This window comes from Macrosteles quadrilineatus, unplaced genomic scaffold (genome assembly GCF_028750875.1).
Source record: "Macrosteles quadrilineatus isolate MER2022 unplaced genomic scaffold, UCM_ALF_1.0 Scaffold_10__1_contigs__length_6754688, whole genome shotgun sequence".
NCBI classification, from domain to species: Eukaryota; Metazoa; Arthropoda; class Insecta; order Hemiptera; family Cicadellidae; genus Macrosteles; species Macrosteles quadrilineatus.
In genome coordinates, this window is record NW_026542603.1 from 3,413,257 (window position 1) to 3,435,844 (window position 22,588).

Here is a 22,588-nt window from a genome sequence, read left to right on the forward strand (position 1 = left end):
AAGTGTTTTTGTACGGTAATTGGTAATAGAGAAAATTAAAAAAATTGTAAATTTAAAATTCCTATGTTATACTTATGGAGAATATTGTAAAATGTTGTAATTTGCTTGTTTATGGATATATTTTTATCTAACTTGGCAAATTTATTTATTTTATACTAAGCTATTAATATTTTACTTAAAAATAGGCCTACACTTTATTATTTTCCTTGTAGCAGCAAACCTAGGTACTCATTAAACGTACTGTTATTTAAATAGATTTAATTGATAATCTATTCAGGCAAATGGAAATTCGCTTAGTCAGCAGGTTTGCTGCGGCGGGGGTATTTCATTATCAGCAAGTTTGGTTAGGTTAGTTATACCATTGACTATGAATCCTTAAGGATTCATACTTAAGGATTCATAGTCAATGGTTATACGCTGAATTTTTATTTCAGGATTAGTGTTGCCTACAGTATTATTTTGAGGCTTTTGATTGGCTGAGGGAACATCATTACCGCGACGATACGGTTAATGCCATCGGCCTCGGTGGTGTAGTGGATAGAGTGCTGGGCTGATGATCCGGAAGACACGGGTTCGAATCCCGCCCGTAGCACTATTTTTTTGTATTGGATTTTTTTCTTTATCAACAAGTTTGGTTGGTTTGGTTAGGTTATGACGGTTTAATTTTATAATTAAAACATTATGAAATTGAATTTGACCCATTTATAGTTTTATTTTATGAACAGATTTTTTTTCAGTTAAACCTTAATTTGATTTTTCATTATAAGCAAGTCTGGTTAGTTTGGTTAGGTTATGATGGTTTAATTTTAGAATAAAAAAATTATAAAATAGGATTTGAGGCATTTATAATTTCATTTTATGAACACAACTATTTTTTCGGTTAGTAAACCTTCATTAGATTTTTTCATTGTCAGCACGTTTGGTTGGTTTGGTTAGGTTATGACGATTTAATTTCACAATTAAAAAATATAAAATTGAATTTGAGGCATTTATAATTTTATTCTATGAACAAAACTAATTTTTCAATTAGTAAACCTTCATTATAGTCAATCAGAAGCCTCTAAATGACACTGTTAATCCTGAGGCAAAATTAATCCTGAAAAACAAATTGTGCATGCGGTAGTGGTGGGTGTTCTGATCCACGATCCTCGGAGTTGCACTGGCTAGTGGCTGCCTAGACGCTTGTTTACTCTTTTGTTCTTCTCTTCCTTCACTTTGGTTTACTCGTTTACTGTTTACTGTACTACTCATTCACTCATTCTACACAACACAAAGTTGTAAGTGGTTTGTTATCTTATCACTTTATCGTTTATTATCACCAATGGTAATGAAGCTTTAAGTCTTAACCTCTAATCTCTTCTCAGCTTAACTTACTACTTAGACGATACAACAAAATTTAACAACACTAATTCTAACAAAATTGTAGGTATATAAGTTATTGTTTAAAATTTTTAAGCTAATTCAGTAACAGTTCTTTTTACCCTTACAGTACAATATTTTGGTTAAAATCTAGAATCTAATCTACCTTAGTAAGTTATAACAGTAACTTAGGATATTCCTTTAATTTCACGCCTTCACCTTTGTGTGTAAATTATTGATAACTGCTCTTCATTGATTTTTATTTTTATCGATCTCTAGCCTACATCAGTTATTCTCGTGGTTATTCTTGATGTATTTGGCAAATTCTATAGTTGTCATATAGGGTTGTTAGGCTAGGCAAATTTTTTACAAATTTCCGTGAAACTTTCTTGCTGCAATTTAACCTAAGTTATATTTTTCACATTTTGGACCTTATTCTAAAAAATTTAAAAACAAACAATTAGTTAACTGAGAACTCACATTTTAGTGGTCGATAATCGACCAACACCAGACCTAGGGTTTTTTGACTCACATTTTAGTGGTCGATAATCGACCAACACCAGACCTAGGGTTTTTTGTTTCTAGCTATTTCATTATTTAATTGTTAAGCTAATATTGATTGTTGCTTCTAGTTAGCTGGAAAGCTTGAGGCAAATTTAGAATTTGAGGTTTTTTTCTTTAGCCCTCGAGCGGGGGCTTGTGGAGTTTTCCTCCGCACTTGTAGTTTTTGTAAAAATAAATAAATATGCATAATGGGTGTCGGCAGTCTTGTCCGGCTCCATACTTTCACACACCTCATCCTGGGAATACCCCTAAGCGATTTCTACCCCCAAATTCCTCCCTATTTGGTTTTCAGTTGCATTTCAGTGACACGGTGTCAGTTTGCTGAGATTTTCTGCACGTGCTTAGCACAGAGTTTATTTCATAGTGCGCTCTTCTGTGTTAGAGGTGACTATTTTAGTTGTGTCTGTAAGTGAAGTATCTATTTGGTGTTTCTGTTTTATATTAGACTGATACCACTATGGATTTATTAGAATAGGCTGAAAAATTATGAGGAGTGCTTGATAGTGTCGAAAGGGAAGAAAGAATAGAAGAAATACAACCAAAACGAGATTTTGATTAGGGCATTACTCATTTTTAGTTGGGACAGAAATCTAGTTTTCAATTTTCATTTTATATATACTTCAACTTATATTACGGTACGTTTCATTTTCAGCGAATTTCCCCTATAGGGAATAGGCTATTACCGTAGTACTCATTGTAAGACCTAGACCCGGGACCGATTTACTTTTTCGTTTTGAGGTCCCTAGAGACCAAAAACACCATCCATTCAAATTCATATATAGGTATACAACCATGTTGAAATTAAAGAAAATAACTACTGTTGATACAGGAAAGAATAATTGTATTTAGACATTTTGCTATGTTCACATCTACCTACAAACTCTATGTAGGCTATTCTATATATTTATATATATATATATAGCCTATTTATATATTTATATATGTGTCCGTTAGCGCGATAACTCGAGCAAAGATCATCCGATTTTGATGAAATTTGGTACAAACGTGTAAACCTACGTTTATTCGAACGAGTTCGCGAACCAGCATAATCGGACTATGGGAACAGAGGTTTATGGGGGGTTTTATGGGGCGAAAATTGGTTTTTCCCATTTTTGACCCTAAAAACTTAAAATTTAGCATTTTCTTTCCAAACCATTTTGTAGAGCTTAAAAAAACAAATAATTTAGTATATTGAAGCGTTATTATGCCCCTAATAATGGTTACAGGAAAAATTAAAAAAAAACTGTAAATTTAATATTCCCATGTTATTCTTATGGAGAATATTGTAAAATGTTGTAATTTGCTTGTTTATGATCATATTTTGATCAAATTTAGAAAATGCATTCATTTCATACTAAACTATTAGGCCTAACATTTTACAAAAAAACACCTTTTTACCCACCTTGTTGCAGCAAACCTAAGTACTTGTTAAACTAATGTTATTTAAATCTATATATATAAAAGGCAAAGCCCCCACTGACTGACTGACTGACTCACTCATCACTAATTCTCCCACTTCCCATTTACCTAGGAGGCTGAAATTTGGTACACTGATTCTTTAGGCATTAAATAGGAAAACTAAGTTGTTTTTATTCTGATCGGACTCTCGGGCTCCGCCCCAGTGGCTCTGGAGTTTCCCATGTTAATATGAGAACTCATATTTTAATGGAATTAATGAATCTTAACAGCTGTTTCAATTAAACAAGTTGGTTCTGTTCTATGATGTGCAATAGCATTAAAGATACGAGGATTACCAACAGGGTGCAGCACTATTTTTTTTTTTTTATTTATGACAACAGCTAATTTGCAACCAAAAGGTTAGTGAGCGTAGCGAACGAACTTCAACCTGGAGGCGAGTTAGCGTAGCGGACGAGCTAATCTCAAGGCAAGTGAGCGCAGCGAACGAGCTCCAACCTAAAGGTGAGTGAGCGTAGCGAACAAACTTTAACCAGGACGTGATTAAGCCATGCGAACGAGCTCACTTATGAAGTAAAACGGGGCAAAGCCCGCGGGTACAGCTAGTAGGGAATAAATGTGATATTTTTAAGGAGACCTTTTAGTGTAAATCCAATCAGGCAAATGGAAATTCGCTTAGTCTGCAGGTTTGCTGCGGCGGGGGTATTGTTAAATGTATAGTATCAATTTTTGAGTAAACATAACCAAACTTCACGATTGATGTTTTATTATTTATTTTTTTATTACACGTACAATTTTTCAAAATGTGTGTTATTTTATTCATACAAAAATGTTAACAAGTTTAAATTGTATTATTTAATTAATAATTATTATCAAACTAGCTGTTACTCACGGGCTTCACCCTGTTTTAATTCATAGGTATTAACAAAGATTACATATGCTACGCAAAATAGATATAGCACCTTACGGCAATTTTGTGCTAAGTCGTTTTTGGATGGGGCCACCTTCACGTAGTCGGGTGGTCCCTCAACAGAGGCGCTGTGTCAAGTCTCGATCTGCATTACCATTCAAGTTCGGGTGAGTTCGGCAATGTTCGCGTGCTCGGGATTAACTTGCCTGTACGCAACGTGCTCGCCAACCCGTCGGTCATCGTATCTCTAGTTTGAAAGCACACAGCTGTCAATGTACCATAACTGTATCTTTCTACAAAAATGGCAGTTATTTACTTCAAAATTAAAGTGACCACGTAACAAAGAGCTAAAGGATACTAAAGGTTTACTGATATAAACATGAATTAATAAAAATCTTCAAAAGTTGCAGTCACAGTGATATGATAACTCATAAGCTTACGATGTTATACTAGTTTCTCTGCATTGAATTTTAACGTACATTTAGAGAACACCTAACAATTTAGAAATTTATAATTCTTACAAGTTTTAATAATTAGTGACTGTTTGTAAGTTCGTCGACTTTTCTCACTTTTCTGCTTTCAAAATTTTTATACACAAAGTTTGCTTCCGGATTTCTAGACTCACGCAATATCTTGCTACTAACTCACGATGAGGAATGTATGGTTAGTCAACAACTACCTAACCATTCACTGGCTACTTGACCTTTTTAAACATAGTTTGTAGGAAGAACATTTATCTACACGATCAGTGTTTTTGTTTTCAAACTACGTATTATCTCATCACATTATTGGTGTTTTGTAAGTGCCGTTTGCAACTGAGCTTTGAAGAAAATGTAGAGCATAAGATATAAAATATAGATTTTAAATTTAGATCGTTGTATATAACAAATCTTTCAACTGACGACTTTATAAAATAAATTTAAGAACACATAGTCTTAACAACAGCAGAACCTTAGTTGTACATAAATTAAAGTGGTTATCTTTACCATGTAAACACGATATTTAGGTTGGAAACTGGAGGTCAGTCACACTCTCGCAATCACACGAAAGTGAACTGACCCGATTGACCCGACATCCCAATTGTGTATGGCCTGTTTTAAACATTATATTAAACAATAGGTCGAATACTTTGTACACTATAAACGTGAATGTAAAGCAGTGTTGGGAAGGCCTTTCCGTTTTTTGATTGCCGTTTGCCATTTATCACATACACTTGTCTTAATACCTGGTATTGGGTTCATGAAAATATCCACATCATAATACGATTGTAATTCACTACACATAATAGGTACTAACACTTCTTCACTCTTGCTAATCCATCTTCTAATAAACCTCGTGTTATTTACATTAAGCAACCACAAAATAAAGGTTAACCATAACAATAAACAACAACAAAAAATACATAAATAACAGCTGGTCATGTCGGCAATGAAGTCTTAGGTTGTGAAGACATTCGCTAGGCTTCGCATGGAAATTGCACAAAAATGGCTTGGCTGCAATATCTATTTTGCGTAGCATATGTAATCTTTGGTATAAAACTATATTGATTGGTAAAGTTTAGCTGAAATAAACAAAACAGAATACAGTAATTCAAACTTAATCACACCTGATTTTAATAAGGTAATGAATTGAAAAAATAACAAACAAATAAATTGTACAGCTGAGGTATAATTACGACCTTAAAGGGCAATTTATGAAATAATGGATAGTTTAGTACAAGGTTTCTCGTCTTGACGAACATTTGAAGTATATGGTTTATAGGGGAGTGACTTGTAGTTTTCTCAAAAGTTCATGGGTACTTTGGGATTCATACAAAAGATAAAAATATTAAGGCATTGCCATCCCTTTTATTGTTTATAATACTTGGTTAAAGGTTTTTACTTTTTATGTTTACATATTAAATAGTGGAGAATTTAAACGTTGTTGAGTGCACAGGTGTGCTACAATTGGGTTTTAATATTTTTGGACCTATCCAAAAGTAAAATAGTTCTCTGTGCTGCATTCTGTGGAAACAGTATGGCACGATTTCAAATTATGACTAATACAGCATGTTGTGATTATTCAAACCTACAAAACATTGTGTTTCGGAGTCCATAGACAACATACATCCGGTTTCGGAGGGGTACATTCATACATACTTCCTCTTTTATAGATATAGATATGTTTTGTTTGCATATATATGTATAATTGCATTAATGTGGAACAAAACTCCGCACACGCCCCATCTTGAAACACCGACAGTGATAGTCAAAGGTGATACCTTTAAATAAGTTACTGTATACTAGAAAATTACTCAAAATATGTTGATTTGAACTCATATTTAGTTGAACAGTTAATGTTACCTATTAATTATGAAATTTGGTTCCTAATTAAGTTATTCGACATTATACAATATGGCGTTATAACAACAAGTAAAATGGGTTAAATTTGTGCTATTTAGTGTTGCAGGATAAAAATCCGCATGCGCCCGCTCCTGTTTTACTGGTGAAGCGCCTGCTCGAGGGTTAACTAATATCCATTTTTTTCAGGTTGATTATTGAAGTTAACCAATGGATTCACAAAAATTTAACAATTTTTTGCATTTTTATTTGTTTGGTCCATATTATGTTTTGGAAGACAACCTTACAGCTAGAAGATGCAATTTCGGTAAGTTTTGTATATTTTCTTCAAAATATCATAGATACTTTTGGCCATATCAAAATATCATAGCCAATTCACCCTAACACTTAAGTTAAGTTAATTACCATTAAACTTTATACTCCTAATTTTATTAAAAATATATATAACTTATAAATAGAAAGTTTTAAAAAGCAATTTGGTATATTCTATATATTCTCTGTTGGAAGCAGGGTTGCCACCTTTGGTTCCCCCGGAGTAACATAGACATAAAGACTGGCATACTGGACCGAAGTCGGGACTGTCCCGACAGAATCGGGACGGGTTGTAAGACCAAAGGATTTTCTAAATTACAAAAAATTTTTATAAGTTAGGCCTACCTAACTTCCTACTTCTACTTAACTATATTATAATGGCACTTGGTTGAGCTAATATTGAGTTAGTTAATCTGAATTTATAAAATATAATTCCGATCCAAACACCATAATGCATAAGTTTTAACTTCTAAGTTAGAAAATCCTAATAACCTAGGCTCTTGTGCTCTGATGTTACATTCTTAACCTCTAACTTATACATTAGCTTGGAAACATGAGTCACATGCGGTTAGTAAGCGTTTTGTTGCTATTTTTTACCTCATTTAAAGTGACCAGACGTCCCGTTTTAATTGTGTGTTAATTGTTTGTGTGTGTTTGTTTGTTTGTTGTTTGTTTTGGTTGTCCCGACAAATCCTCTCGGGACGCTTATTTGTCCCGTTTTATCAACCTTTGGTCCCGGTTGCACTTTTATGTATGGAATATTTCTTAATAATTGCAATCAATTATGTTATTTGACACAAACTTAAAAATTCTTTACTTTTGGAGTTTAAAAATATGAAAGATTGTAATAATTTTGACCAAAGTTTTCTTCATAATTCGCTCGGTATAATACTGGATTGCAGCATGGACTGGATAGCATCGGCATCGACAGCATCCAGTGCCGTAATTTCACCAAATCCTTGAAAATTCTTGACGAAAATTGTCACTGAATAAAATATGATTTCATTGGTGTAAGCTGTTAAACTCGATTTATATAAGTTTTTTCCTACTCCATATTACAAAGTACAATTATAGCAGTTAAGATAGCCAAACCCTTTTACAGGGAAATAAAAAAGACAAAAAAATATTAATAGGCGTGAAGCTTTTTTTTATTGATATAATAGTTTTAATTGCTGAATTCCTGTCATTAAGTCTTATAAAACTCATTGAAGAACTCTTTTCTTCCTTAAAAAAGGCTGCAAAAGGGCTATTTACCACTCACAAATTTAATACCTAGATTGCCTTAAAACTTACTAAAATACATGACATTTACAAATTTTTCCGGACCCCCCTTCTGACATGGGGGGTATTACATACCCCCCAGGCCCCCCGGTTAGTGATGTCCCGTTTTGATAGTCCAGAAATATGGTCACCTTACCCATAGTAGGCTACTTCTCAATTCTTCTAAATCAATGTTATTTTAGTTAGCTGTGATAATTTTTTTCATCATTACCGGTTGGCCAGCACCTTTACTCTTCAGCCGCTTCAAATAAGGTGATACACTATTATAGCCTACTTCTACTTGTAGTCAATTAGGACTCATAGTTGATACTGGTTTTCTTTATTCACTGACATTCTGTACACATTTTTTGTGACAGAACTTGGTAATCATGAAGGCAAGATAGCTGTGATTACTGGAGGACATAGAGGAATTGGAGCTTTTGTCACCAGGGATTTACTTTCCGCTGGGTTTCACGTCATTTTGGGTAATGTACCTTCATCTTTCCACCCTTTAGAAAATTGAATCAACTGCCACACCTGATTTGTACTTAAATGTACTCAAACTGTACTTAAAGAATAAAATTATAGTTTGTATGATGGAACATGTCTCCTGTCTACCTGGCACGGGTCCAGACCCCAGCTAATTAACAAAACTACAAAATATTCACACCATTTTTAGGATGTAAATTCTTTACCTGGGCTATTACATTTTAACACAGGTAGATAGCAATAAAATGCCTTAAATATAAATATAAATCTCTAGTGGAACTGGATGGGTTTTTAAGATTGTAGTTTTATTTTAGATTATCTTACTATTTTATACCAGTAGTAAAATTATACCTTTTGAATTGTCTAACTGGTTTCTGATTAAAAGTGTGATATTTTTCACAGGCTGTAGAAGGACCGAGGATGGAAAGAAGTTTGCAAGTGATATTCGAAATCAAGGAATAACATGTGGAAGAGTCACAGTGAAAAGCCTCGATTTAAAATCACTATCTTCTGTAAGAAGCTTCGCTGAAGAAGTACTCAAGGAAACAACGTCTATAGACCTTCTTATAAACAATGGTACCGTATGATAAGACGTTCAATTATGACTTGTGTGGCTGACGTATTTTTACTTAAAAATTTAGAATGCAAGTTACAGCTTATTGCTTAAATAATCTTGCATTGGGCTTTGAAAGTAAAAACAAATGTATCAGCCAATTTTTTGTCATTTAACACATTTTTCCTATCCCCTCATTGTCATGACTATAGTTTTATTTTGCTTATTATCTCCCACCTTCACATTCTTACATTTTTACACTCACTACACCCGTATTCTCACTAACCTTTGTCGTTTCTTAGTTTTAAGAGTTTTACTATTTACCGCTTTTGACCAACGATTGAATTGTGTTTTGCTAGGAACAGTGTCGTGTGGAATAAAAAGCCGCTACTGGAAATCTCCTTGCCTAATCAGTAACTTGTTGTTGTTTTGGAATTACACACCCACTACAAACCTTATTGTTGTCAGGCCCAAACCATGTACGCTACTGAAATGGTTTGAGTACAAACCATGACAACAAGACCAAAAGTGTCCGCCCACAACCTACACAGCCAAAGTACTACACGTGAAACTGCTCAATCTGTGTTGCCAACAACCAAGCCACATATTTCTTACCAATACCATAATATCTAGTAGGCCTACAGCTTTCTGAGCTTTTTTTGCATTCTTCTCACACTGTTTTGGGACAACTATTTTGTTCATAAATTAATTGTCAATATTGTATTCCAAATAGGGATGGTCAAGTCTCGAAATTTCGGGAAATTTTCGGGAAATTGTCAATCTTGTTACACGAGACGAGATTTCTTTTTGGCCGAGATTTTTATCGAGACGTGAATAAAAAAAAAAATTTAAAAAAAATTAAAAACGCCTGCAGAAAGTCAATGCAATACCCGCAATACAGGAGCGTGTTGTAGTTGCGTTTCCTTTTCGAAGGCGTTCTTATTTAATTAATTCTTTTAATGTAAATATTACTTTAATTATTTTAATAATATTACTTTAATAACATTTGAGAAGTTTTGTTAAGTGTAAGCAGTGTGAGGAATCTTTTATTACTATAAAAAAGTCAAAACAAGTAACTATTTTATAAAAATTAATATTGCTTTTATTTTATGATTTATTTTATTTTAGGTTAAGTTGAACTCTATCCTAACTCATATCACCATGTTTCCTAATCGTAGGCATTTTTAATAAGTTAGGCGTGATTAATAAAAAAATATTATGCTGATGCTATTTAATAAAAGATTGTAAATATTCTTGCCTATTATCATTATTTTTGTATTTAAACAGTCATCTAACAATGTTACAAAATCAGGTAAAAATTTCAAACATGCATTTCCCGTTGTGTATGAGAAGAGAAATCTCGTCTCGATCTCGTCTCGAAATTTTATGAGAAATAAAAAATCTCGTCTCGTCTCGTCTCGAACTAAAAATCCAATCTCGTCCATCCCTAATTCCAAATAATTTAGTTTCTATTTCTATTTAAAGCAATTTACACAAACTACAAAATACACAAACACAAATTTTGCTGCACAATACTCTGTTCTTCCCCGTGTACAATCTGCCTAAGACTCAATAAATTAGTGAAAATAAAACATTTTTGTTCTTTCCTATAAACAATTCTAAGCATTAATCAAGCTGCAGTTATCCACAAATAAAAATATTTAAATTTGAAATTGTGTTTTCAGTAACTGTTAGGCCTATGTATTTTAAAATGTATATTTAATGTGTCAATTCCAGCTGGCATAATCTTGTCGGACTACGAGGAGACTGAGGATGGGTTTGAGGCTCAGTGGCAAGTTAACTACCTGTCTCACTTCCTGCTGTGTCACTTACTGCTGCCAATTCTGCATAACTCCGTCTCCCAGGACTGTATACCTCGGGTGGTTAATGTCTCATCATTGGAACACAAGACGCCCCTAAACATGGATTATGAGGATATAAATAACAAGTAGGTACATTAACTGCGTAGAAAAGGTTTTGGTTATGTTTATGTTTCATAGCCTACAGGTAAAAACATAGTGGAGCAGCGAGGCTAGCGTGTAGGTGAGAGTTTTCCCACCCCCGATGCTGGGGTTATTCACATGCACATAGTAGAGCAACGACGGTGGCGAGTCAGATTTGTGTATTGTAATACATAGACATATAACAAATTAAAAGAAATAATTAATACTGTATCAGAACAAATAAAAAAAATAGGACTGAGAAAATATGGATGAATAACAGAAAACATTGACTTATGTGGTCCAAAAAAGGACACAAAAGAACTTTTAAGAAGTTCTAACAAATTTGTTAATGTTAACTTATGCTTTTTTACAGAGACACCTACAACGGAATGACAGCTTACGGAAGATCTAAGTTGGCCCAGGTCATGTTTACGATCTATCTCAACAGCAAACTTTCATCTATTAAGTCATCCGTGGAAGTTGTAGCTGCTCATCCTGGAATTGTAAACACTGAAATATTTGATGGCTCTGTTTTGAAAACATATTTTCCTTTTGTTACACGATTATTTTTCAAGGTGAGGATAGGTTAAGACCATAAGCTATGTTTGAGTTAGTGTGATTTTACAATTTATTTATTAATCACTAGCAGAGTACCTGTCATTCGTACGGGGTTGGCATATAAGTATAAAATGCTTATTGCAGTTATACTCAAGCTTTGCGTTTTCAATGGGGGAGGACACAGTATGATAAAATTTGCTTCTTTAAATTTACGGTAGGCCTACCCTATAGTATTACACATCTACCATAGCCATAATGCTCTACAACTTCACCTAAACAATAGAGAAAAATAAATTATCAAAAATTCACAAATTATTTGAAATGAAATTAAAAACATAAACATAACTGTAAACCATCCTACTTTGACAGTTCTCATTGTGTATCACAGTTTTTTGTTGCTGCTTAGTTAAAGCTTTTTTTTAATTAGCTGTTTTCATAAATGCAAAAAAATATTGTGCTGCACCCTGTTAGTAAATCGTATAACTTTTTAATGCTTTTACATATCATAGAACCAACTTTTTAGTTAAAACAGCCGACTAAATCCTTTAATTCGCTTTCAACATGAATACTCATAAGGTTAAAATGGGGAACTACAGAGCCACTGGGGCGGAGCCCGAAAGGATTTTTAAGATAAGAATATGCCTATATGTTAATCGGGAATGTGAGCTATCATCATGCCAAATTTCAGCCGAATCCGTCCAGTAGTTAATGCGTGATTGAACTTCAAACAAACAAACACACAAACTTTCACATTTATAATATTAGTAAGAAGTAAGATTAACTGTACAATATGAATCATGTCACAATATGTTATGAATTTTCTTTTTTTACAACAATAAATCATTTAACTATTTTCCTTCTTAATGTAGGCCTATTTATCTTTTTAGATACTGTTATGTTGGTATTGTTATTTTATATTGTACTACAACTATAAAACTGCCAATATTTTTTAATCAATGAGGTTTATTTTCATCGGAAGAAAGGATTACTTTATGATCAGCTGTCTTGTATATTGTAGACTCCTGCACAAGGAGCCAAGCCGATTGTTTACACCAGTTTGTACGGCAGAGGCGGAGAGTACATCGGCAACTGCAGACCACAAACTCCTTCATGTCTTGCAAGAGACGTCACAGAACAATCAAGACTTTTTGAAGAGTCCAAGAAATCTTTAAACATTACGTTGTTTGCAGGCCAATTTTAATTTGGATACAAGTTATTAGGTTTTATATATTAGCAGCCATGTGCCATAGTGTATAAAATAATATTTATTAAGTAATATTTATCAGGTTGTATAAAACAGTGTCATATGGTAAATACAAAAAAAAAATTAAATTAAAGTAATATTTACCAGGTTATAAAACAGTGTCATATTGTTAACACTTTATTTTTAATAAAATTAATTTTTTTAACTTTGTGTCTCATTAAAATCCCCAATTTGAGCACGGGTCTCTTCGTATTAATCAATTTGGTTTAGATAGGTGTAGTGTTCCCTACAGTTGGTGAGATAACAAGAAATTACAAATAGGTCAAACAAATACACTCTTCAAATACTGGGCAGAAATACAAATACACTCTCAAATCAAGTCAAATCAAATCAAATCGTCTTTATTTCATATTGTACATAAATCAGTACATGGAATGGCGTCAAACTCTACACTCTACACAATTTTATTCAAAGGAGACTACAAAAACTGGCCTCTATCTACATTGACTATAACAGCTGTATGTCAGTAAAGACATAAGAAACTAAATGTCAAAAGCTGAACCTATTAGGTTAAGGAAATGTATTCCTCTTGAGTACTTTTAAATATAAATTTTAAAAATGGCATGTATTGAGCACTACATCAAGGATGCAAACAATCTATTTGATGATATTGTTCAACGACACAAGTAAGTGTTGCATTAAGTTTAAGTAATAAGTAGTAAATAAGTAAGAGTTGCAGTGGTATTAACAATTTAAACTAAATAATCGTATCATTTTTATTTAAATTTCCTACTGTATTTACTGACAAGTAGATTGACCAAGTATCTATCTATATATTAATAGGCAAGCATGTTTCTTTAAAACCTTATTTCTCAGCTTGTGTGCATCGCAGAGAAAATCTACGCATACTGTTAGAAAGATATTTGCCTGTAGATGTGCAGAATCCCTTTATAAATTAAAATAGGCTCAATAAGCACAAAAAATGAATTTGAAAGCTTCAAAAAATTAACAAGGGTCTTATGGGTTGCAATGATGGTAACGAAATAACAACAACATAGGTATAAACAGAAAATCCAAACAAATTCCAATCAAATGTTTTATTTACAGCGTGGGGTGAAAATAGAGAATTAGTCTGTACAGTTAGATTTTTTTAGCTTAAGGTGTGGTGGAATATTTTTGAAGATGGGCCTTTTTGGTTGTAGTGCGATCATGTGTTCATACGTGTCAAATTTTAATGTTAAATCAAATCCAACACACTGGTATTTATTCTTGGAATTGGTTTAAAATACACTTACTCTACTTTTATAAAATCACTTGGCCATTAGACAATATTGATACTGTGAAATAGAGACGTGATTCATAATTCCAAATTAAAATGAATAAAGTTGCTGTGATTGGGATCGTTTGGAAATCTCTTAGTCTAACATATAAAAATAGACCCACCTTTTAAGGGTTTCAAGTTGGGGACTAGAATTAAATACTCTTGACATGACGAGATAAGCCTTTATAGACTAACGTTTTGACCCATTTAAATTATAATTAATAGCTAAAATTGTATTGCTAATAGGCCTAATTCACTAATGCAATCAGATAAGTTGGCCAACCGAACAGGATAATGTTATACGATAGGCAAAGGAAGCAAGATTCGAGTTTGGTTTACAAATGCAGTATACCAAGTACTTGATGTTTTCTAATAAATTAAGACAAAATATACTAAATTAATTAACATGCCAGTCTATTTGTATTTATTCAACCTACAAATTTACATGTATGAACACATGTTTACACTCACTACAGCCAAAAAGGTTCATCCTCAAAGATATTCCACCATACCTTAACGGATTCTAGCTAAAAAATTCTTCATTACATATTTTTGGTCGAGTTTTCGACCACTGGATGACCTCTTGTTTACTTTATTGTAAACAGGTATGCGCTATTCAAGAGTACATTTCCTTTATGTCTTCCCTTAACACATTAGTTATTTACCATATTAATGAATTAGTTGTAAGCCTCTGAATTGCCGAATAATATTTGAAAAGGTTTGATACCCGGTCCATAATCCATATAATTGCAAAAACAACTGCACTAGTTTCAGCTCCTATATGGAGCCATCAACCATCACGAAGGTCATCAAATTTTAAACACTTGATAAACATTTAAAAACAACACACACAAATGGATAAATGTACTCAAACTCCACTGAGTTAGCTTTTTATGTTATCAACTGATCAAACAGTAATATTGTATTAACCCATTGGCGCCGACTTACGAGTGACGCTCGTGCCACAGCTACGTGCAGCACCATTAGTTATTTTATTATTATTATAATTTCCCCCCTTTTTGTTTTTTCTTACTTTTATTATGTATGTGAAATTATAATGTGAGAAAATTGCATAATACCACCTATTTTGTTCGCTAAAAATTAAAGTGGTTACAAATTTTGAAATATAATTTAGAAGATAATTTTATTTGAGCCATAAGCCAAGATCAATTTCCGAATAAATTAAGGAAATGCGTAATAATCCTCACATAACTTTTTTTCATTCTTAACTGTGGAAAGACTGTAGAGGTATTTGTAAATTTAATGGGGTTTCCTTATATAAAAACCTCCTTAGGATTGCCCAGGCCAATGTCTTTAAAGACTATCAAGCTGCAAGAACCATCCAGAAGTGTTACCGTGGTTACCTTGTGAGGAAACATCTGAAATATTTACACAGCTGTGCCACAACAATACAGAAGTATTGGCGGGGTCATGTGGATCGGAAGGGTTATGAGCGGCTTTTAAAGGTAATTACTATAAGAAGAACTTTGAGCAAATTTCCCTATTTTTACATTATACTGATGTGGCAAGAATACCAAGTACAGAGTATTTTTAAACTGTGGGTTTAATTTAATGATTGTAGCAAAAATATCCTGTAAAAATTTAAAACTTGACAGCTCAAGTGATTTTTTTTTAATTTAAAGAGGTTGGCAGCTTCTTTTAACATTGCATTTGCCAGTACTCATTAAAACATATTTAACTTTAAAAACTAATAAATGATTCTTTAAAATGTTAGAACAAAACTGAATTTAGTAATCATAGAAAAATACACAAAATGTAAACATTAACATTTCACAGATGATTCAGATAATTGTTTATAAAAGCCAGGTAATGGGAATATATTACACTCATAGACTACAGATCTGTGTGTGGAATGTATCCTATCCAGCAAAGCAAGGGGTGAGCAGGTACAGTATGAAGGTGAACTGTACTGATAAAATGTTTGTGGCAGTGAACAGGATCCGAACCCAGGACATCACTGCCTTGGGCCCGAAGTCTGTGACGCTACCAACTGAGCCACCGACTCACCCTACAACCCCCAAAGACATAACGAAATTAATCGTCCGTTAATAATTTTTTTTAATTTGGTCGCATTTACAATGACTTGATTATGTACGATTATACACGATCGATTAGTACGATTATGACTGTCTAAGTTGTCTATAAATGATCCAACTTTACTACAGTAGTAAAGGTAAAGTTAATCATGGTTTAAAACACTTTTACTACACATAAAAAGGCTGACCAAGAGACTAATCGTAATTAAAACATTCATACATTTATTTCATAGAGTTATGTATTGAATACAGTTAGAACCTGAAATGTATGATGAAATATCCTGTTAGCGTCACTGATAAATACTGAATATTAGACAACTAATAAGACACATTACTTAGCCTGCCATAAAAATTAAAATAAAAATTGTTTCATTCTCACTGAGGAAAGCCCTCAAAAAAGCAGTTTATGAAAACAACTTTTTATAACCTCCCGCTCTACAAAATACTTCTAAAAGTGTTTGTATTCATGTTGGAAGGAATCTGTTCACAAACTGTACTGGGAGCATTATAACAACATGGCAACAAAGATCCAGAAAGTGTGGAGAGGCCATTTTATTAGGACTCGGGTATTCAGCTACAACCAGCTCAAAGACTATATCAAAGGAGCGCTACAAATGAACAAGGAATTTATGGAAAAGGCAAAGGTTAGTTATACAATTATGAGTGTACCATACTACTTAAGTACAAGTGAGACCATACTTTACGAAATCCAAGCCTTGAATCTGTATATCTTGTTCTTCCAACTACACAATAATTAATTTATTTGAGATTTAATACCTTTTTAAAATTAAATTGTTTTAAGGGAAAAACATTATGATAAGAGATTTCTTAATATCAAATTGGAAGCTAAAGTTATTGTGAAGAATTGCGCAAGAGCCGCCCGTAAAAAAAACCTCTTTCCCAAGTATTTAATTTGGAGATACACAATATGCTATTTTAAAATCTTGGGGTCTATAATTGATTATTTCTGATTACTGAAAATTATTCACTAAGCTCTATTTTTGGTTAAATTTTCTTTTCTTTGATTCATTCCCAGTTTTGGAGAGAGGAGGAAATCATATACCTTATATTGAACATTTCCAATCAATTCTGAATCTAACCTAGGATTTTGTGCGAACTGGACTCAAGTTATGTTTGGATTTAGATATACAGGGTGAATCATATAAAGTGTCCAGTATTGATTTCAGACAAATCGTTGGTCCTGCAATAATGAGATAAAAATTTTCCTTCTAAACCAAACCAATCCCAAGTTATAACCAGATCATATTTTGAATGTTTTTTTAGATACAGTTGTTTCAAAAAATGAGGTTCACTAAGTACAAATCTCAAAATTCTCAAGCTTAATACACAAATTTTGGTGCATAGGCCTATAGAATTTGGTTATTATCATTTGTTTCAAATTGGCAGCTTATTTTGCAAAAAAATGTATATAAAATATAAACACAAATAGTTTGCCAAATGTCAAATATTCAGGATTCGGCAAATGCCGCATTATGCAGACCTGCCATTACTCTGACAATATGTTCTCAGTATGGGTTATATACTCTGTATATTATATCTGAGAAGCTGAGTGGATATAGCGCTCGCCTTGTAATCAGAAGGTTGCAGGTTCGATCCTGAGAAAAAGTCAAAATATTTTTAATGGTTCAAAACTGGACCCAGCTGTCCTTGATATTTTGATGGATGATCCTGGTTTAAGAACCAGCTGATCTTAATCAGTAACAAAGCTGTCATCTTATTCATTCATCCTCATCATTCATCATTCATTCACTCGTCCTCATATTAATAGACATAGGCCTACTCTGATGTGTCTTTGTAGTAGAATTCAAATAATGTAATCTAATAATCCATGAAGGAGTATGAGGAGATGACAAAGACGATGATACAAAGAGACATGGACAAGGAATGTCAGGATAAGTTTGACTATCTTAGCCGCAGAGTGCATCATTTGTTGAGAACCTACCAGATAGAGGGTATTTTCAGCATTCACGGAACTAAGTGAGTATCACATAGTTGGGCCCAACTTATGTAACACATTTTCAACATGATAAAATACATATAATTTACTGTAAGATATTTTTTAATGAAAAAAAATACAAAACAAATTCAGAAGGATAGATCAGCTAGCTTACCTGGTAGATAGCGTCCAGATTAGCTTTGGTAACACACACATAACACAATTTTAACACTAAACAGTAAAACTGCACTGTTAGGGACTAAGTTACACCAGAAGGGAGAAGAAAGAAGACTGCTTCTAAAACAAATTCACAGTGGTTTGTTATGTGAATGATAAGATAGGCTAATAATATTGTATTAAATATGTGTCATGTTCACCGTCAAATAAGATCTATGTTATCGGTTTTGATTTTGGTCCTTTTGAAATTTACTTGTCTGGATTCACAACGCTCAACAGTATTTTTCCAAGTCCAACAATCAAGTAACAAAGGGTGTTACATGTTTCTTCAGAATTTCATTCCCCTACTAAGCTATACTTGAACTGATTTATTATACCTCCAGGGATGATAAGACTGTGAATCCCACCAAAGTTCATACAATTCTGATCGTTTACGATTCTGCTGACAGTTATTTTAAATCCATATAAGTTTTCTTCAATGTTTAGTCCATTAAAATAAAAGGGTATGCAATCCACGGCTAATAAATTTGAAATGTTTTTGGTCTATAAGTAATTAATGGTAATTTAACACACTCATCTCACAGGGATGAGTAAAGGTCAATTATTGTCTACACTAAAAATTGTCTGCTTATATTCTGTCAAATTATTTGTAAAATTTTTAAGATCGTTAAATACTTAGTCTGGCCTAAAATAAAACTATAATCAGTATGAACCCACATAGTTTCATCCAAATTATTTTGGTGCACGAGATGTTAGTTGCTGGATTTAATTACAGTTGAATTGTTAATCAAAGTACTGTATAAATAGGTTTTTCCTACAGTCACCCGACAAAGTTGGCTTCCTTGTACTGTTTATAGTACAAAAGGCTGCTAATTGCTGCATATGTATACTTTGTCTTACGGTTTATACTTTGTCGTACGGTTTATACTTTGTCGTACGGTTTATACTTTGTCGTACGGTTTATACTTTGTCGTACAGTTTATACTTTGTCGTACGGTTTATACTTTGTCGTACGGTTTATACTTTGTCGTATGGTTTATACTTTGTCGTACGGTTTATACTTTGGCGCACATCAGGATTCCAACGAAACAACACAAAACAGTGTGGTTCTATTATGCACGTAATCCGTGTACGCTTGGAAATAGGTTGGCAACACTCAAAGATAATAAAACTATGAGTAGCTGATTGAATATTATAACTACGATTTAACCTGTCATTTCGTGTTTATAGTTTATGTTCTCTTTTCGGTATTTCTGAACTTTCTGGACTTTTCTTTTAAACGTTTTTAAAACATTCCTACGATCTTAATAAACAAGAAAATACCTTTAAAGCATTTTTTTAGGCGCGGAAACAACTACAAATTACAAAAATATACGGAACTATATTCTCAAGTCGCGGAGCACATTGCTTGCCGAGGAAAAAATAGCGGAGTGATACGGACCGCGGACTACTTTCTCTAGGGCACCTATTTGTTTTGCCAGCTGAACCTAAAAACGTGTTGTATAGTGTTTGAAAGACTAATTATTTATATGCTTTATAGTGACTGTAGGAAAAACATAATGTGTAACACGAGTGCAAAAGGCCTTTGCTGCACTCGAGATCATTCGTAAGTGCAGTAAACGTTGCTCTCGTGTGCAGCAAAGTGCCACTTTGCTCACTAGTTACACAAATAACTATTTTAGGATTGCTGTTAACAATGTTGATTGTAGAACCCTACTGTATCTTTTGTTTTCTTTTGTTTTGATAGGTTAAATTTGATGGTTGAACGAGTATTTACTACTCCATGGTTTGATTTCAGGGAACTTTCCTACTTAGAGAAAGTATTGACAAATGTAAAATTTGTAGACTTCATGAAAACAAAACGTTTAGAAGCTGAACAAAAAAAGCCTAAAAATCCGGAAGCAACAATTTTTAAGGTAATGTTGTATTTAACTTAAGGGTCGATTGTTTTAAAAACCATAAAGTATATGTTTATGAACTAAACAAAAATGTCTTCTTGGATGTTTAGCCAAGACAATACTCACAAAATTATTTCCTCAAACACAGTAACACACTTCTGCTATATCTCAAAACTAAAAACACACAACTCCTATTCTTAATTTATTTTGATTTTCCAAATTGTTTACGTTTGCATAGAGAAAGCTAATAAAAACATAACAGTAGTTCCTTAATGGACTTAGTTTAATAATGAACTTTGAAAATGTACTTTTTTAATTAATGAAATAATATATCTATATTCCACCGACATAAAAAACCAAACACGTTAGACAAAAATATAAATTAATTATAATGACTTATCAAAACCAATTTATACATGTTTAGTGTTAAATCTCTGATATAAGCTGACATGAGCTTGAGGCCTGTGTGTTGGCTTTTCCTTGATTTTTAGTGTTTCATTCTTAGTAGAGACTAACACTATTGTGTGATACAGGGAAGACTAAGGGAATGTGAGGAGGTTTGGCTACACCGCAATGACCCTGGGAAATACAGCCTGGCCACTGGTGAGTACCGGGACGATGAGAGAGTTCACGAGCAGCGAGAGAAGATCCACAGCAAACTGAGGACAATCCAGGACCACCCGTGAGTACTGCTGTAGAACACTTTCACTAGCAGGAACTGTGCAAGTTCTTGGAGCTTTGGCGAAAATAACTTTAGAAAGTAGATTTTTAAAAATAACTTAACAGCCCTTTATAGTAAGTTTATTTTATACATACAGAAAAAATATACTTTTATTTAATATTGACAAATTTGAATGGGCCATTGAGTATAGATGATTTTTTGAAGTATTAGATGTCAAGTAAAATTTTAAAAACACAAAATTCTTTATTAAGCTAAAAATCTTGAAAACTGAACACAACTATAGGATTACGTCCTCTCCGTAGTTACTGACTTATACATATACCTATCTAGTTGTGCAAAGTTTGAATTTTCTAACCAATTTGGTTAAAAAGATAATAAGACAAAGAGGTGTCCAGACTTTTTAAACGCCCGGTATACGTATATTAACATATTGAAGACTGAGGCTGTAATAAAAATTAATCTAAAGCAAAATCATGGTTGGACATGCTGGATGACACAACAATATATTAGTAAACTATTCTTTCCCTCCTGATGAACATGTTATCTTTTAAATTTATGTTTATCTTACGATACTCTAAAATAAGAGCTTTTTTAGTACACAATTGTAACCAGGCATGAAACACACTTCAGAACAGGTTTAAGATTTGACAACATGATTAGATTAGAAGTCTATTGGCGGACATCAAAGTCAATGTCAATTCTAAGGATCAGTTATACACCCAACATTTTCCTCGTAGTAAATTAATGTGTGATTTGTTTGTGTGTTTATCTAAATATATAAAAGGCAAAGCCCTCACTGACTCATCACTAATTCTCCCACTTCCCATTTACCTAGGAGGCTGAAATTCGGTACACTGATTCTTTGGGCATTAAATAGGAAAACTAAGTAGTTTTTATTCTGATCGGACTCTCGGGCTCCGCCCCAGTGGCTCTGGAGTTTCCCATGTTAACCTTATGATTTTTCACAGCTGTTTCAATTAAACCAGTTGGTTCTGTTCTATGATGTTCAATAGCATTAAAGTTACAAGGATTACCAACAGGGTGCAGCACTATATTTTTTTTAAATTTATGACAACAGCTAATTTGCAACCAAAAGGTGAGTGAGCGTAGCGAACGAACTTCAACCTGAAGGCAAGTGAGCGCAGCGAACGAGCTCCAACCTAAAGGTGAGTGAGCGTAGCGAACGAACTTCAACCAGAACATGATTGAGGCATGCGAATACTACTTATAAAGTTAAACGGGGCAAAGCATGCGGGTACAGCTAGTAATTTATTTACAAGCACAAAATGTAATTATGTTTCAGTATGCAGTTTGGACCAGTCAGACATAAGGATGCAAACATTAAACTGGACAACAAATCTTACCAATGCCCCCCTCTTCATCAGTCTCAAAAAAACTTTAAAGACTAAATACTCTAAAAAATGTAATTAATTTGGAATTAAATACTTTTTTTGTATTTGGAACGTATTAATTGTTGTTTTACTCTTTAACAAAATGAAAATTTTGTTTTTAATATTCTTCTTACGCTTTTATTTTTGCATATTTTAGTCATCGGCAAATCTGTACATGTCCAGACTCTTTGCTACTGT

General features: G+C 33.3%; 2 protein-coding genes across 3 annotated transcripts; both read left to right on the plus strand.

Moving 5' to 3' along the window:
- The first annotated feature begins 1,213 nt into the window (after window positions 1-1,213).
- LOC129004630 (retinol dehydrogenase 14-like) lies at window positions 1,214-13,112 on the plus strand. Of its 2 annotated transcripts, none has more exons than XM_054433176.1 (7): window positions 1,214-1,277; window positions 6,778-6,895; window positions 8,538-8,645; window positions 9,052-9,225; window positions 10,940-11,150; window positions 11,519-11,720; window positions 12,722-13,112. In XM_054433176.1, exons 2-7 carry the CDS (start codon window positions 6,799-6,801, stop codon window positions 12,902-12,904), a joined length of 975 nt encoding a protein of 324 aa, XP_054289151.1. In that variant the 5' UTR covers window positions 1,214-1,277; window positions 6,778-6,798; the 3' UTR covers window positions 12,905-13,112. The 2 variants fall into 2 exon arrangements, with proteins under 2 accessions (XP_054289151.1, XP_054289152.1); XM_054433177.1 differs by lacking the exon at window positions 1,214-1,277 and adding an exon at window positions 1,398-1,422.
- Window positions 13,113-13,455: 343 nt separating this feature from the next.
- Window positions 13,456-22,499, plus strand: LOC129004631 (spermatogenesis-associated protein 17-like). The gene is made up of 7 exons (XM_054433178.1): window positions 13,456-13,593; window positions 15,523-15,694; window positions 16,762-16,929; window positions 18,141-18,283; window positions 20,218-20,335; window positions 20,851-20,999; window positions 22,303-22,499. Exons 1-7 carry the CDS (start codon window positions 13,526-13,528, stop codon window positions 22,406-22,408), a joined length of 924 nt encoding a protein of 307 aa, XP_054289153.1. The 5' UTR covers window positions 13,456-13,525; the 3' UTR covers window positions 22,409-22,499.
- Window positions 22,500-22,588: the final 89 nt, after the last annotated feature.

Excerpts from the sequence above, each read along its gene's own strand:
- LOC129004630 (XM_054433176.1), top strand. The coding sequence starts at position 6,799 with ATGGATTCACAAAAATTTAACAATTTTTTGCATTTTTATTTGTTTGGT. Across the intron at positions 8,646-9,051 it reads TGGGTTTCACGTCATTTTGG|GCTGTAGAAGGACCGAGGAT; the intron begins GTAATGTACCTT and ends TATTTTTCACAG. Across the intron at positions 9,226-10,939 it reads AGACCTTCTTATAAACAATG|CTGGCATAATCTTGTCGGAC; the intron begins GTACCGTATGAT and ends TGTCAATTCCAG.
- LOC129004631 (XM_054433178.1), top strand. The coding sequence starts at position 13,526 with ATGGCATGTATTGAGCACTACATCAAGGATGCAAACAATCTATTTGAT. Across the intron at positions 13,594-15,522 it reads GATATTGTTCAACGACACAA|GATTGCCCAGGCCAATGTCT; the intron begins GTAAGTGTTGCA and ends AAACCTCCTTAG. Across the intron at positions 16,930-18,140 it reads AATTTATGGAAAAGGCAAAG|GAGTATGAGGAGATGACAAA; the intron begins GTTAGTTATACA and ends TAATCCATGAAG.